Raw genomic sequence first — 16,655 nt, 5'->3', positions numbered from 1 at the left:
TTCCGTAATTATTTGACAGTAGGTATCAATATCTATTTTATGTTTAGCTGTTGTTATAATTTTTTTGGCAGTCGATGGTCTAATTACTTTTGGTATTTTTTCCAATTTGCTTTTTTTGTAATCAAATTTTTCTTTTCTATGTATAGTATTTTTATTGGGGGTGAGATCGAAGATACATCATATAGGTAAATGGTCGCTGTCTACATCTTTTCCCACTTGAAAATTTATTAGCTTTTGGCTCATGTTATACGAGCTTAGGCATACGTCTCGTATGTCATTAGTATTAGTGATATACGTAGGAAGGCTATGTTATATTCATCTATAAATTGGGCGAGCATGTTTGGCGCGACGAGGATGCGAACCCACTACTCTCAGATTACGAGTGGCACGCCTAAACACGCTTGGCCATTCCGGGCCTCTGATGAAAAAGAAATATATTAATTTGTAAAAGTTAAAGGTTTTTCTATGAAATACCAAATTTAAAGATATGTTTTCCTTATAATATGACGAACGACAAACGGTGTTTTCATTAAATATCTAAGCTAAATGTGTTTTTTCGTAAATGCTTTATTATGTACATGCTAACTTGGGTACGTTTAATGATTTTAATCATTTCTCAAGATCAATATGATATTTAGTTAGCTTATAATTTGCAAAATTTAGAGATCGTATCTACTTATTACATGACCTGTAAACGTGTAAATCAAGTGTTGTGTGTGATTTTATCTCTGAAAGTGAAAGAGTATATTTCGTTCAATGCATGATTTTCAAATGTAAAAAAATATATACATTTTTAGACGAGGGATCCAATGCTTTGAATGTTTGTCCATAGTGCACTGCAATACAACTTCGTTCACTAACATCATTCTAACCTATGAACCATGTGCGACATATTAAGACTGGTTGTAGTTACTTGTCTGTAAGCTATCAATCTATAATATGTCTTTTTTTAAACTAAAATCTCAAAACTTTTGTGCTGTATTAAATAGAACAGTTACATATAATTCAGAACTGGGTATATTGTTTAATCAGTATATGTATATTAGTTTGTTATACCTAAAAACAAGCCGAAACAAACAAAACACACTACATTAATTAAAAAGATCCCGATATACGAGCAATGATGTGGGATATGAAATGTACCTTAGGCTTTGGAGATGAATGACCAAGTAGGACCTACATTGCAGTGGGAATACACTGTTTATGAGTCTTAGCATCCATTCGCCAGTCTCACATAAAGAAATAAAATAAAGGAGTAGCAGCAGATATAGAAATTAGGAGAGCGAGATGTGGGTGCTCAATCCACAACGTCCCGTATCTATATCACCCTTCATTGCTTGTAGACAGTTGTGGGAAGGTGACTGCTCTCCGAAGTAAAAAAGAAAAAATATTAATTGAAAAATAAGGTACTACTATTTGGTGGTAAGTAAGTTAAAACTTATCTCTTGAAGTTAGCGTTCCAGCCCCCATTATGGTAGAAAGACACTATTACTAAATAAATTACTTAATATTTTACTCAATAAAATTAAAAATGTAAATGTTAATAATAAAAAACATTCTTTTGGATAATAAAAATAATCAACCAGTTTTAACATATCTAAAAAAATTGACAAATAAATATATACAAACATTTGATTTCACCACATTGTACACTACAATTCTATTAAAAAGATTTAATCTTTTTTTAAATTCCTTAATACAATTCGGTTATCCTATTATATAACTAAATCCAAAAACATAAAGATATATTAAATTTCTTTATTTACAATAACTATATATTTTTCAATAAGCAGGTTTTTAAACAAGTAATAGGAGTTCCAATGGGAGTTAACTAACCTACTTGTATAGCAAATTTATATCTTTACTATTATGAAAATAGATTTATTGAAAACTACATAAATCCAGATATTTTTACCTTAACTTACAGATATATAGATGATTTAATTAATATTAATAATCCTGAAATAAATAATGTTATCGACACTATTTATCCAGCAGAATTAGAATTGAAAATATTTCAATAACTAATACAAAAGCACATTATTTAGATTTAGAAATTAAACTAATTGATAAAAATATCAATGTAAATTTTTTGATAAAAGAAAATATTTTTCCTTTTCAATTCATGGTTTACCCTCTTTTTATAGTAATTACGATATCCTTCTGTTATAAGCACTGTCACTTTGTAATTATTTAAATATTGCAAAATTTGTAATAAATTGCAATGTTTTATCACTAATGTTGAAATACTAATACAAAAATTAATAGTTAATGAATTTAATTAAGAAAATTTAAATACAATTATAAGACTATTCTGTAACAAATATAAACATGTATTAAATAAATATAAAAAAATAAATATTAGAAAAATTTTACTAAAATTTTCTAATAACTACTTTTAGTTATAAGTAAGGTCAGTTAACAACTTGGCATTACTTTATGCGGATGTACACCTTGCCGCATATAAAGGCTTGTTTAGAGCATGATAGTCACAATAGTTTTAAAAAATGGGTGGTGGTCGGGAGCGATACTAATTTATTTAGATAACTGGATGGACCCTTCATACTACTATAATTCGTTTACTGGGCTAGAAAATTACTGCTTTCTACCATAATGAGGGCTGTAATGTTAATTTCAAGAGGTAAGTTTTTAACTTACTTATCTCCAAGTGGTAGTACTTTATTTTTCTTATTCTTATTTTTCAATTAATATTTTTTCTTTTTTATTTCGGAGAGCAGTCACCTTCCCACAACTGTCTACAAACAGTGAAGGATGATATAGATACGGGACGTTGTGTATTGAGCACCCACATCTCGCTCTCCTGATTTCTATATCTACTGCTACTCCTTTATTTTATTTCTTTATGTGAGACTGGCGAATGGATACTAGGACTCAAAGACAGCGTATTCCCACCGCTTAGCAAATCTCCAAAGCTGCAAACACTGTTTGTCAACTTGAAAATGACCCAAGAAGGTCGAAACGTTGTTTTGTACTTTATTCTAATTAAAGTTTCAATACCCTTACCAGTTGTCTTAACAATACATTTTTCCTTCAAACGGGTTTCTCGTCATCACGAAATCTCCAAAGTACTTACCATCCATACAAGCTCTTTGTTCTAGTAGCGTGCTATCAAAAATGTTAAACTATGATAAGTTGTTGAAAGACTCCCCTTTGCATTCCAAAGCCTACCTGGCTTATTTTTTCTGATGTACACGTAATGGAAGAGAATTTTCTATTCATAGTTCTTCTTTATCAATATTTTTAATTTTTTTTCAAGTAACAAAAGTTTAGTAATTATTCACAGTTTATATTCACGTTGATGTTTTCCTCCTTTCGTTTGGAGAAATCTTAGAAGCTATCATTACAGAACCAAATGTTTTCAGCTTAATTTTGGACCTAGGTTGCAAGTTCTCTTATTGCATGTATTGAGCCTAATCTATTCTCGACATTCTCCTTAAATGATTCCTTTTCAAGTGTTTGTGCAAATAACAACTTTAAACAACTTCAACTGAGGTCATATAGCTTATTTGTAAAATTCTGAAGCCCTAAGACCTATGGAGCACACGTTGTCTTTGTTCAGGTTGTAATGGCAATCTGATCATGGGCTATAATTGCCAACCATTTAGTGCAACCATATTCTAATTCATTTCTACAATATCTACTTTGAATTTACTGTCACTTTTCTGACAGTTTTCTGTACATACCTGATTAAATGTGGTGTTCGTTAAATGGTCAAGCGAAAAGTAGTTATCAACATATTCTCGATGTATTTCTGAACTATATGAGAAAGCAGTCGCATATATAATAGATAATATTGCATAATGCAGCTGGTCATATATACAAAACTGGAATAATTTTAACAACAGTGCAATAAAATAAAGTTCTCAGTTCCCTTCATTTCCAACTTGAATGAAGTGTAGTAGAATTTTTACCACAGAAAGATGTTATTCCTAAATCCTAAATATGGGTGTATTTTGGTATTTTTGTTCACAAAATCCTCCAAATTGTTGTATTCAAGGAAGTTATAGGAGATTTTGTTTTGTATTGCATTGTTTAATTATTGAACCGCACAACACATTTGTTGCTTTCCTCAGATATATTCTCAGTGTACTGGACATAAACCTGCCATGTAAGACTCATCAAATTTCCCATCAACCATTTATGGGCATAGTTGTCACGGTTATACAGAGGTATGAGCACATTACATTAAAATTAGTTTGGCTATATAACTTAGCACGTTACAGTTGATATAAAACCACAGTGGTATGCCACTTATTAAAATTATATTTTGACTTTGTTTGGCCGTCGTGAAGTATACGTGTAAATGATCACTTTTGGAAAAGGTATGTAACAATTCTTTCCAACACAAAATGTTCATTCACTCAGACCAGAAAGGTGTGTTCAGATCGAGAATTTAAAATCTATAAGATAAAAGTATCTCTTTTGCTTAATGGAAATGGATAATAAAAGAATATAGAAAAAGTTAAGTTAATACGACAGTAAAGAAAGAGACCTGTAACAAGTCATACTTTAGCTATGGTAAACGAAGTGTGACATTTTGTCATAGGTAAGAATCCATGAACATAAAGGTTGATAACTTTTGGAGTTATATACAATTTCTTCATTCAAAGCTATGAATCTGTGTTTTCGGTGAAGACTTTTCATCATTTCTGCGAAGTTTGCAGAATGTAAACTGTAGTGTATTATGTTTTTTTTTTTTCCAGGATCATTGTAAAGTATCCAATAGCTGATAAAAATCCTTCGATTTTAGGGCTGGTCGATGAGAGCTATAGCTTACAAAATAATTTATTTTGAATTAAACCCTGTAACGGAAAATCTGAACGCCGTTCACATATGACATTCAAATATGATGCAAATTGCATTTTGTTGAGCCAAAGATTTATAGAGTGTGTATGGTTTATTTGTTATGTAACTCTCATATTTATTTGCCTTTCTCAACCGAATTTCAATATCGTCAAAACTGTTTAGCGCTTTAATATTGTATCAACCTAGTTTGATTCAGTAATATTATGGCGTGCAGATATTCGTGGTCCCATATGTTTTCTTTTTGTCTTATAAATATCCATGAACTACGTCCTATGCAACAGCTTGTATATTTTTACTTATGACAAGATCTTCAATGTTGATTCTTTTTATAGAGCGATTGGTTGAGTTCCACCTTTCCTTAGAAAACCCAGTATAAAAAACATACAAGTTGCTTATGAAAATTTCTGAAGCCTTCTGTAAAAAAATACTTGTGTGTGATGAAATACTATCAATGCCACTTTTTTTTTTTTTAATTTTGTGTCATCTTCGTTAGAGAAATTGACTGCAATGAACTGCCAACACTATCGGTCTTAAGCCTTTCTTATTTAATCTGAGATTTTAATTTTTAATGCTTGATACTATATTCCTACCTTGTTCTCTCTCTTTATAATTTTTTCTTCTAGGATACATTTCTGTGTTGTTGTGCCTTTTTATGCTCAAATGCTATCAACACCATTATTAATAATCAATTCTGATGTTGTTATCTATGAAATACTGTATATATTGTATTCCCTATCAGTAAGTTATCACGTTCTTATTTGCATTGGTTTTCAGTGTCCTTATTAAGAACGTTAGCTTGTGTTACTGTATTTAACTGATCACCTGCTACTAAAAATAAGCTTAAACTATTTCGTAATATTTTGAGCTTGAAGTAAAACTCTGTTATTTAAATGAGTTTGAATTCTGTGCTTCAGTTTTTCACTCGAGTAACTTGCTATATACGAGACGGTTTTTTTGTTGTTGCTTGTAATTAAGCACAAAACTACACAATGGGTTATGCGCTCTACTCACCACGGATATCGAAACCCTCTTTCTAGTATTGTGAGTCTGCAGACAAACCCATGTTCTACTGGGGGGCGATCAGTAAAGTAGTGCTCAAACATAGTCCAGGATTAAAGATGTAAAGTTTGAGAATAAAAACTGTTTCGCCGTCTTATTTGATGACCTAAAATAATTCCTATGACACTGAATGATCAGTGACCTCTCACAGTGACCTCTGGCGTAATAGGTATTACTCTCGCTCTTCGGGATAATTCCACTTTTAAAGAAATACATCCACAACAATTAGATTCATTTTGGTATTTTATTGAAAACTAAAGTATAACAATCTCTTGTTTTTCACATTGCGCATTTCATAAACAATATTTTTCCCGTCACATACTTTAGAAATCAGTCCTTTCATTTCAGTGATGCAATATGACACAAATACTAAATCTCAAACAAGGAAACTGAAATCTTCTCAAAATTCAAATTCCTTACAAACAGTAATTCTTCTGAAACAAATCATTTTTAATTTAAAGCATGATGTAACAGTTCAATGTACAGGTTATTACAGGTGGTTCTAATTGCAGTTTATGTTTAGCTTAATACTTGAACATTTACAACACCAATGGCTCTTCTAATTTGATTACGACAAAACAAGTTTTGGGAAAATAATTACTGTTCTAATTAAATGTATCAGATACAAAAATATTCATAACAAACATGTTTTTTTATAAAAACAATTACTTTAAATTAGTGATGTCGAGAAAACCCACTCAACCCAAACGAGCCGTTTTTACATACATAATTAATTTAAATTATAATATCGAAATTATTTTAAAAAGTTTAAATAAATTTATAAGCTGCCACAAGGTTGTGGAAATTTTGACACAATCTACTCGTCTCCCCGTCACATGAAACACGCTCACGAAAGTGTAAGTTTGAAGATTTAACTTAGGAGTGAACACAACCAATACAACGTCATTGCTCGTTCAATTTTGTCTGGAATGGCATACAACATTTGGCATTCAAACTTTTCATATATATTATGGCTTTGTAGGATGTAATCATTAGAATGTAGTCCACAAACGAATCAATATAAAATCAGTTTACATTAATTTGTCAAAGAGTAAAATGGTTTTTAATATACATACATCAGCTGTTCTATTATCTTATATTCCTCATACAGTTAGTAGAAAATGTTAATGGGCTCCTATTGTAGACACAAGCAATATAATTATTTCACATTAAAATAAAAAAAATGTGTACAAAGTTAATGTTTTGTTTTCTACCCCAACCCTTGGGGAAGTTGGGAATTTTCCAAAAACCCCTTCTCCTAAACTGCTGGATTCGTCAACTTCTAAATGGAGCCAGACATAATGTCTCTATCTCAAGATTTGCACACAAATAAAGTTTTTCATCCAAACCTTCAGGGAACCAAAACATTTCACGAAAACATTCTCATGGAGATTCCCCACATCTTCATTCTGTGTAATTCTAGTATAATTAACGCATGCACACACACATAAAAATCCTGATTTAGTTTGTTACACTTGGGAGAAAAACATATATTTAAACTTGGAAAAACTACATGGGTCAAACCCAGAGTGAAACATTTCTGTTAGAGAAAATCATTCAAAACACTATAAAAATCACTAGAAAAACATAAATTCTCACAGTCTTTGACTGTAAAGCACCTTTTCATTAAAACATTACATTTAACATTATAACAATAGTATAATAACTCTTTCTTAACAGGTAAATTAATATTTTGCTATATTAATACAACAACATATATCTAAAAATAACTGTTATAGGAACTAAAACCCAAACCAAAAAATATCTAAGTTGTAAGTAAATATCAATCCTCACCATTTTGCATGATTGCAGTGTTCTTTAACAATACTGATTTTTCCCTGTCTTTATACAATACGGAGATAAAAATATTACACCATCTTTATCTCTTCCTCTATTTAAAAAAAAAATGATGGCAAAACTCTTGAGCCCTTTCTCACTGCTTATTTATGCAGTAGAAAAACCTTCAACATGGAATAAGTAAAGCAGTGTATAGGAGTGTGAATGATCCACTCATACTTATGGAATTTTTACAATGTATATTAAAACAAAATAATTATTTTTATATCTTGGGTTTTATATTTATTGAGCAAACTCTCAACTCTTCTCTTACAGTCATCTTTAGATTGTCATATGCTATTTGTATTTAAGCACTTACCACCACAGGTATCAAAACCTGATTTCTAACATTATAAATCTGTAGACATACTACTATACCACTGGCAGGATTTTTGTTATATAGTACAACAACAAAAAATTTAAATACTGTAGTACACATACATGAATAATTGTTTGTTGAAATAAAAATACATCCTCTGTTAGTACAACGACTGAGATATATTTACAGTAAATTTTCAACAATATTGGTGCAGATAGCCCTCGAGTAGCTTTGTGCAAAATTAAAAAACAAATCAATAATACTGTACATTTAGAGAGAATTCAATTCTGAAGAGTTATTAAATGTGGAAATGAGGCAGTTATTTCTTAAGTTTCCTTAATTATGAATTTAAAATAGAAGTTTTGGCAACATTGCTTTAATTAGAAATGATATAATAAACTATAAAAAAAATAACTATCCCCAATCAATCAAACCTCACAGCTGGTTGCTTTTGTATATGTTTCTTTGTATTTGAATTTCATGCAAAGCAACACAAAAGCTATCTGCACACTTTTGTGCCAGAACCCAGAAAGCAAGCATCAAAACCTATTAGAACTAGTTTTATTACACAGTAAAGTTAGATAATTTTATGTAATATTCTTCATTAGTATTATTTTCTTGATACACATTAAAGATGTAATTTATCCCTACTAAATATATTTCAATATTGTAAGCCTTAAAATTTGTGTTTGGGATGTATATGAACGTATTTTCTCTTACTGTTTTCATTTTTCTAATCAATTAAGATGATATCAAAAATATGAAGGAAGCAGATAAGAAATTTAAAAGAGTAAAGACTGGAGGCCATAGGTTATAAAATTATCATAACTAAATGACTATAAGGAAACTCAGTGGGTAAGTGAAAAGGCTCATAAGAAAACTTTGACCTGATTATCTTCATACCATTGTTTTACCATTGGCAAGATACCTCAATCTAATTAAGTCGTTTAACTTGAAGAAAAACGGAAAAAAATTGTACTCTTTATATATCTATATGAACATAGGGTGATACAGAATATGATCTTAGACAATTACATTTCATGTATACTTTCCTATATGTAACAGAACTGTAAAATACATGTATGCTTCTATACAGTAGAATAACTTTTTGACACTTTTACAATGTTGTACAATGATAATATACCTACCAAAATAAAAGGCTAACACATTTCATTTAGCACAGACAAATTTTATAATTTTGGAACAGTGAAATTGCATACGTTTTTAGATAACAGGATCATATTACACTTCCATGATTGTAATAAGTAGAATAATGATTTAACATTTTCTATTACCTAAAAATATAGTAAAAATAATGTATTCATAAGACAGCTAATGCAAGTTTAGTTCTTATGAGCAATGAATAACAAAGAGTTAAAATACAATCAAATAAAAAATAATTAACTAAAGGCATTCAAATAAACATCTTTTTAAATATACAGTACAAACTAAATTATAAATTTTAATGTTAATATTCAACTGAAGTAGTCAAAATTTATTTTGTGTTGCAATTGTTAGAATCTGCTATAATTACTATTTTTCTCCTTCATTTCAGGCCTAATTCTCGGGAAACCTGAAAATACACAAAATACATACAACCTATTTTATTAACATAAGCATATGTTTTTAATATTAACTATAAATTAGGTATTTATTCTTTTCAGAAAGAAATATAAATGTTTACACTCCTTAACAAATTTTTAAATCATACATTATTACTTTTGAATCTGAATTAGACACAGTATCCAACAGCACTGAAGCATTGACATATATATTTCATGGATATCTGAAAACTTTTGTAAAAAAGTGCAAGTAAGGAAAAAAGGAAAAATATGCAATAATTTCAATTAATTCTAATCCTTAAATTTTCATCTTTTAAAAAACCAAATGCTACTTATTTCAACAAAGAGACAAAAATTTGAATAAAAACTAAAAGAAAAGAAAATTAGTTTTTAATATCACAACATGCATTTTGTAAGTTATAACTTATTTTGAAAATAAATTTAGTAACGTTAATTAAAAACAATTTGGAAATAACTAACTATACAGCTGATGCTGCTAACCCTGCTATAAACATTTTAGTCTACATAATTTAAGCTTGAATAAGAGATTAAGAAAAGAAATATTTGATTTTTCAATTTGTAAAGATACAAGTGTATTTGATTGATACTTGCCATTAAGAACATCCAACATGTATAAACGATGTTAAGTACTATGTTTTAAATTAATATTTTTATTCTAAAGTAAAATATCAAATGTTGCATCATTTGTCCTTGAATTTGAAACTAGGTGTTATTATACAAGACAATACTTCTACTTTTTACACTTTTTGCAGAGTTAATTATACATGTTAATGTGGTAGCATTATGTCATAGGTGTGAACCATAGTGCCAAAGATAACATGTTTAGTACCTACATAATTTGTTCACATTGAATTAACTCAACAACTTTACATTGAAATGCCACCACAAACAGACTTACAGTTAGAAAGATATCAAGTAAAACTTTTCCACAAAAATATTCATACAGCAAAGTTGTTAAACAATGCCCAGCCAAAAAGACAATAGTGTGAATGAAAAATTTAAAAGATCTCCATGAAAGCAGATAAACTAAAACAAGAATGTATTTAGGACAGCAACCTAATCCAAAACTGTGGTCTCATCTATAAAATGAAGGTTACGCTTAGGAAAGAATTATTTGATCCTGTAATTGAAAAAACCATTTTTATGAAATTGATTATGTGGGAACTGTTATCAATGTACCATAATAGGAAATTACCAAAGTTGACTGTCTCACAAGCCAAAATTTCAAATGCTTCCAACCACATTTCAATATTAATGGCTAATTACATGAAACAGATAGCTGAAGAAACTGGAGTCACAGCATTCCATTTTGACTGCACACATCTGTAAAATTTCTAGTGTAACTTTAAACTGAATCGTGTCTTTGGTCTTCTTGTATACATGGCCTTGGAAGATGATGTCATTGTACTAGAGAAGAGACTGTAGAAAATTTACTGAGGTGCATGATCTAAGAATGATCCTCTTAAAAGCTTATTATAATAGAAACTGTGGAGTTGGATAATAATAATCATGGCATCATTACACTAAATATGATTTATGAAAAAACAGTTCCAAAGGCATCACTCTGATTCTAGAATACTCTTCTTATTAAATGCAATTAACAGCATCATACAATATAAGATTGGCCTTTTCTGAGAAAAAAAAATTGGAAAGATTTTGACAAAACTTTTGTTCCATGCTTACGATAAGAATTAGAAGGATTGTTGCAGTGGCATGCAGGTAGATCACTGTTAGAGCTGGTCACATCAAAGATAACAAGATTTACTTTTTAAATATCTTTGAGTTGTCCTCCATTGTGATTCCCACTGAAATGAACATGTTTTTGGACAAGTGGAGGAGCCAATTGCCTGAGACCTAATAGGTGAGTTTAATGATCTGAAGCACAATCATACCACTTAACCCACCCCTTCTGCCTCTCTTCCAAGTCACTTTCTACTTACCATTATATGTTCCATCACTGTCTGTAAAAACATTAATATGTCCAGCAATATGATGAATCTGTTACAAAATGTTTTTCCAAGGGCTCTCCAGATCCTGTAAATTGAACTTTGAAACTTTCAAGCATTTCAAAATCCATATAAACACTAAGAAGCATCCAGTACAAACAGAATAAAAATACGTAGAAAAAAAATTCATTACCTAATGTACATATTTAAAGCAAAAAAACCATACCTGTTCATACACAGTCCAAGCCAAAGCAGTCATGAGTGTCCTTCTAAGAACCCTTGGAGCAAGACCCCTAAAGAAACCTATTATACCATCTTCCTGTAAACACAAAAAACATGTAAAGCATCACAGACAATACTGTAAACTTAAAAGTTCAGAAGTTTAAACTGAACTTGCATTTTCATGAAAATATTTCTGCACATTTGTATGTTTACAACACTCATTTATATGTTTTGCAAAAAAACTGAATTATATTATGTCATAGGGATAATTGATAATATACATTAAAAGATTAAATAATTTTATCTTGTGTCATATATGAACACAAAGCCATAAACAGTAAAATATGTAAAATCAAATACACACACAAAAAAAAAAACAACAACAAAAATATAATGACTGTTAAGCAATGGCATTTGAATCATGATTATTGGGATGATTTTACTAATTATACTGTAAACAAAGCTCAGTCAAAGCTTTACATCTCAATAATTAAAGCTAATTAGTAATTTAGACATAAACAATCAAGTTTAATTTTCCTATAATTTATTATTCTGTGCCAGTTCTTTAGTTCAAAGAAAATAAGTTTTAAGAATAAGATATTTTAAAAAAGCCATCATTTTTAAGTTATGATTCTATAAAGTTTCCAAAATCAGTTTCAGTGTAAAATCCCCCACAAAACAGGTGGCATAATTAAAAAGTACGGCTATCAGTAGAGTGACTGATCTACTAGTTCTGATTGTTATAACTGAAGTATATTATGATGATTTTTTTTCCTTTTGCACAGAAATCAAATTATTTTTTTAATTGGAAACTATTACCTTTAATCATTTGAACCTAAAATCAGTAGCATTTTCTCTCAGGAGCAGTAGCCTATGATGTTCAGAACTCTAGTTAGTATTCAAAAAGATGTAAACAGACAATTTCATCACTACATCCTTCCAAATTTCTTTGGTTGGAGGGATAAAATATTAAAACAGAACAAAAACTTGGCTATCATAATTGTTTTATTTTTGTTTTGTTCAAATTTTGTGTCAAACATTGCAAATCTCATGCCTTGTGAGATTTGAGACTATCTGATGAATGGAAATGCAAGTTTAATTTTTAAGGCAGGAAGTCCCAGAATTTTTTTTTGTAAAGCCAGTAGATACCCCTTCTAGAAAAAATCATATAAGAGATTATGTAGAGACTACAGGTTTATTTATTGTGTAACTAAAGGCTAATTAACAAACAACTAAACTTGGTAAAACAAAGAAAAATTTTCCTTTTCAAAATATTGCAAATTAGTAAGACATAAGTAAAAAAAATCTAGAGAAAAAAATATTTCCTAGATTGAATAAAACAACTAAGAAAGAGTTAGAACAACTGAAGCTGCTTAATTTTGATCACAGAAAAACAGCAAGTTAACTAGAAATATAACACTGCAACTTCAAATGAATAAAAATCAACAATACATGTTCCTATAACTTGTTATTTCATGTCCTCTATTTTTAAAAACAAAATTACATTATAGGATTTATAGGAGTTATATCTCTTCTACAATTTTGAAATCTTGTTTAAATAATGCACTGTTTAAACTCCTCAATTATACACCATATAAGCACATTTTGCACCTAGATTAGAAAGAATCAGTTAATTAATTAGAGACCAGCATTTGCAGGTAAATGCAAAATGTCTTCACCACACAATCCTAACATGGCCAATTTTGATACCAGAAAAATAGAAAACTGTCTATATCACTTTTTGTAGAAAAGTATCTTTGTACAAAATTTCTTGTAAATGCTAAAAAGAAGGATAAGTAACTGACCAAAACTCCTAAAATTATGGATTTATTTAACTTTTTGTCCCAACCCTAAAATGATCAAAAATGAGAATATCTCATATTTGTGTCAGGAAGACAAACCTTAAAGTAACAATAAAAGGTCTAAACCCACAGTGAATAACACAGTCAGCAGCACAAGGAATAGAAGAATAATTTCTGTAAGCTTGCTAAGAATTATAATAAATATGCTGTTGATAAACTTGAAAAATATGTTTGTGTTGCTAACAAGAGTAAACAAGGTTAATATTTACAGAAATTTAGACAGTTTTAAAAATATGTAGAAACTAACATTATCAAAATCAAACACTGGCCGGTCAAAAAGGGGAAATACATGAATCAGATCTGGGTGAGTAACAATGTATAACTGAATTTGATGAATTTAAGCAAGAACTAGTAAAGAGCAACAAGACTTAAAGTGATACTCATAAGGGTTTATAATTGAAAATAAAATGAATAAATATTGTAGATAATTCAGATGCATCTTTCAGTATTACAAAACAGAAATGTTCTACAGAACAATTTACTTTTTCAATTAGAAAATAATTATCAAAAAACTAGTTATGAACCATGTTGATATGGGAAAAAAGTTTATAATAAGTTAGTTATTCTTTATTTTAAACTTTAAATATTAAGTAATAAACCTAAAATGCTGCCTGTTTTTTCTGAAAAAGTGTTGTAGATTATTTTAATTTCTAATTTTGGAATTTAATCAACTTTGATTTCTTACTTAGATGTCTTATTAGGTAAGACATGCAGAAATGAACTATGCTGCTAGTAAAGGATAAGAACACAGTATTTTTACCTTGTAAACATAGCAGACTGCTACCAAAACCCCCTTGAATTTCTTAGGGTGCAACTGCATGTGAGTTTTTATAACATCTGATGGTTGAGTAAAGGTAGAAGCCATTATTCCTGAAAAAGTTCCACAGAGAAATAGTGTTGGAATTTGAAGAATTCCGCTTCTCCATGCTTTGAAAAACAAAACAAAAAAAACTACAATAAAACCAAGTTACCATGATATGAACAAATTACTAATCTAAACACCACAGTGTTGAATATGCACCAAAAGTTTGTTTTTATCATCAATTAAGTAAACATTAACAGTTTAATTTTTTCTTACTTGGCAAAACAAATTCTATACTATAGAATATCATATCAGTTATTCCAATATGACAATAAACCTGAAGAAAATTATGGAAGCCTTTGCATTTCAAATCATTTGTTTAGATGATTCAGACAAGTATTGTTAATAAAGTTTTCAATGTCCAATATGGTTAAATTATTTTCTGAAAATACAGCTTAAAATAAAAACTTATACTTAATTTAATAGTATCACAGAACAAACTGTTTGATGTAGTGAAGTAAGTACCCACTAAAGATAAACTAGTTGAATTTGGCAAGTAACCAAACTGATATATTTAGAGGAAAAAGCTTCCTTAAGGGTTACCAAAGAACATTTTACAGTTAATAAATGTGAATGTACAGGTTATGTACATTTATTTTTTGGATAGATTAATTTCATGGGAAAATTACAAGTACAATACAAACTCTTGTTAATTTAACATCTTTCTGTACAAAGAAGCTTAAAAGAAGAAATTATTTCTTGAGAATTAATTAAACTTTATTAAGGAATCCTCAAATTAATATTTGTTTATGAGCTAACCAGAAGGGAAGACAATGCTTATTTTCAGTCATTTAAGATTATCAATTTAATTATATAACCTATTCAAGATTGAAAAATCATGATGATTTTTAACTTCGTTGAAAAAGCAAACACTTATTATCTTTATTTCAATCACATAATAGTCTGTAATCCCAAAGATTATCAAAATATTTCCTAGAAGATCTGAAATAAACCACATTTCTCTCAAATTTAGGCATGTTGATTTTTAAAGAGTATAACTGTGATAAAAATTCTTGTTCTTTATTCCTTATGTTCAATATAAATATTATAATATTACTCTTCTGCTTTTATTGTTTCATTTTAAAATATTTATATTCATGTATGTTACATGTAACTATAGAATACTAATCTATTTTTCACTTTAAAAAATATATATTCTGTCAAACAGAAGAAAAAAGTATTACATAATGAAAGATATAATTACTCACATTCTGGTATATGCTTCTTAGTTTGAGTGTAGAACATCAAATAAATACCAGAATATGGTGCATCTCGTAATAGTGTGGGAACCAGTCCACTAAATAAACCTACATTAAAATATTTTAGATGTTTAACACTAGCTAATGATCAACAAATTAGAACAATAATGACTTTTATAAACTAGGAATAGTTATTATTTTAAAGTTAAACCAAAAGTGTATTTTACACTTATCAATTGCACAATTGTCATAATGTCAGAATAGGGTATACTGCATTTCAGCAAAGGCTTAAATAAGCTAGCTACTGTTAACAATATTATTAACAACAAGTTAATTACAATGTGATTTGGGTTACTGATTCTGAAAACGTACTCCTAGACCTCATCATTTCTAGGTGACTTTCCAGATATGTTTTTATGTCCCTTGGTGGAGAAGTATTGTCAAATAGATAAGAACAACAGTAGCCATCCTGAGTCAGTGACACACTTCTTGTACAATAGACATTTTGTGATGAGTGGTCTGACAAAAAATTTCAAATCAATTAAATCATTCTGTAAGAGACACCAGATCTATTGATACTGTCAAAACTCTATGATATTGCTCCTAGATTCTTACTAGCCACATTTTTCTGTTCAACTGTGGTCATGATGGTGGGTAATATAACATAGTCTAGCTAATTGATGAATGAATACCTGCTGTAAAATCACTATCAATGCTATAAATATAGTTAACAATTTGATTGCCAATTTTGATTTCATTTTTTTAAGTCACATTTGAATCCTTTTTGGTTGCACATGTTTTTATGCCTAAGTTGTTTTAACCAGATATAACTTTTTGCCAATACACTCCAATAAACTACAACAAATAAAGAGATATTTGATGGTAAACAACATTAGCCACAGAAACATAATCCTATTATTCAGGATAGATCTATACTTAA

The 16,655-nt window shown here is 29.4% G+C and overlaps 1 protein-coding gene across 3 annotated transcripts in view; it reads right to left on the bottom strand.

Moving 5' to 3' along the window:
* Window positions 1-7,337: 7,337 nt before the first annotated feature.
* LOC143222787 (mitochondrial glycine transporter A-like) overlaps window positions 7,338-16,655 on the bottom strand; it is a 36,528-nt gene continuing 27,210 nt past the window's right edge. For all 3 annotated transcript variants that reach the window (XM_076449761.1, XM_076449763.1, XM_076449762.1), the window contains exons 8-11: window positions 15,725-15,823; window positions 14,415-14,581; window positions 11,797-11,889; window positions 7,338-9,614 (exon numbers count right to left, since the gene is read on the bottom strand). In XM_076449761.1, the coding sequence (XP_076305876.1) occupies window positions 9,588-9,614; window positions 11,797-11,889; window positions 14,415-14,581; window positions 15,725-15,823 (386 nt within the window). In that variant the 3' untranslated portion in view covers window positions 7,338-9,587. The remainder of the gene's footprint in view (window positions 9,615-11,796; window positions 11,890-14,414; window positions 14,582-15,724; window positions 15,824-16,655) is intronic.

The sequence above is a fragment of the Tachypleus tridentatus genome, chromosome 8, assembly GCF_004210375.1.
Source record: "Tachypleus tridentatus isolate NWPU-2018 chromosome 8, ASM421037v1, whole genome shotgun sequence".
Classification (NCBI taxonomy): Eukaryota; Metazoa; Arthropoda; class Merostomata; order Xiphosura; family Limulidae; genus Tachypleus; species Tachypleus tridentatus.
The sequence above is the reverse complement of the archived record's forward strand: the minus strand, read 5'-3'. Positions and strand labels throughout refer to the sequence as shown.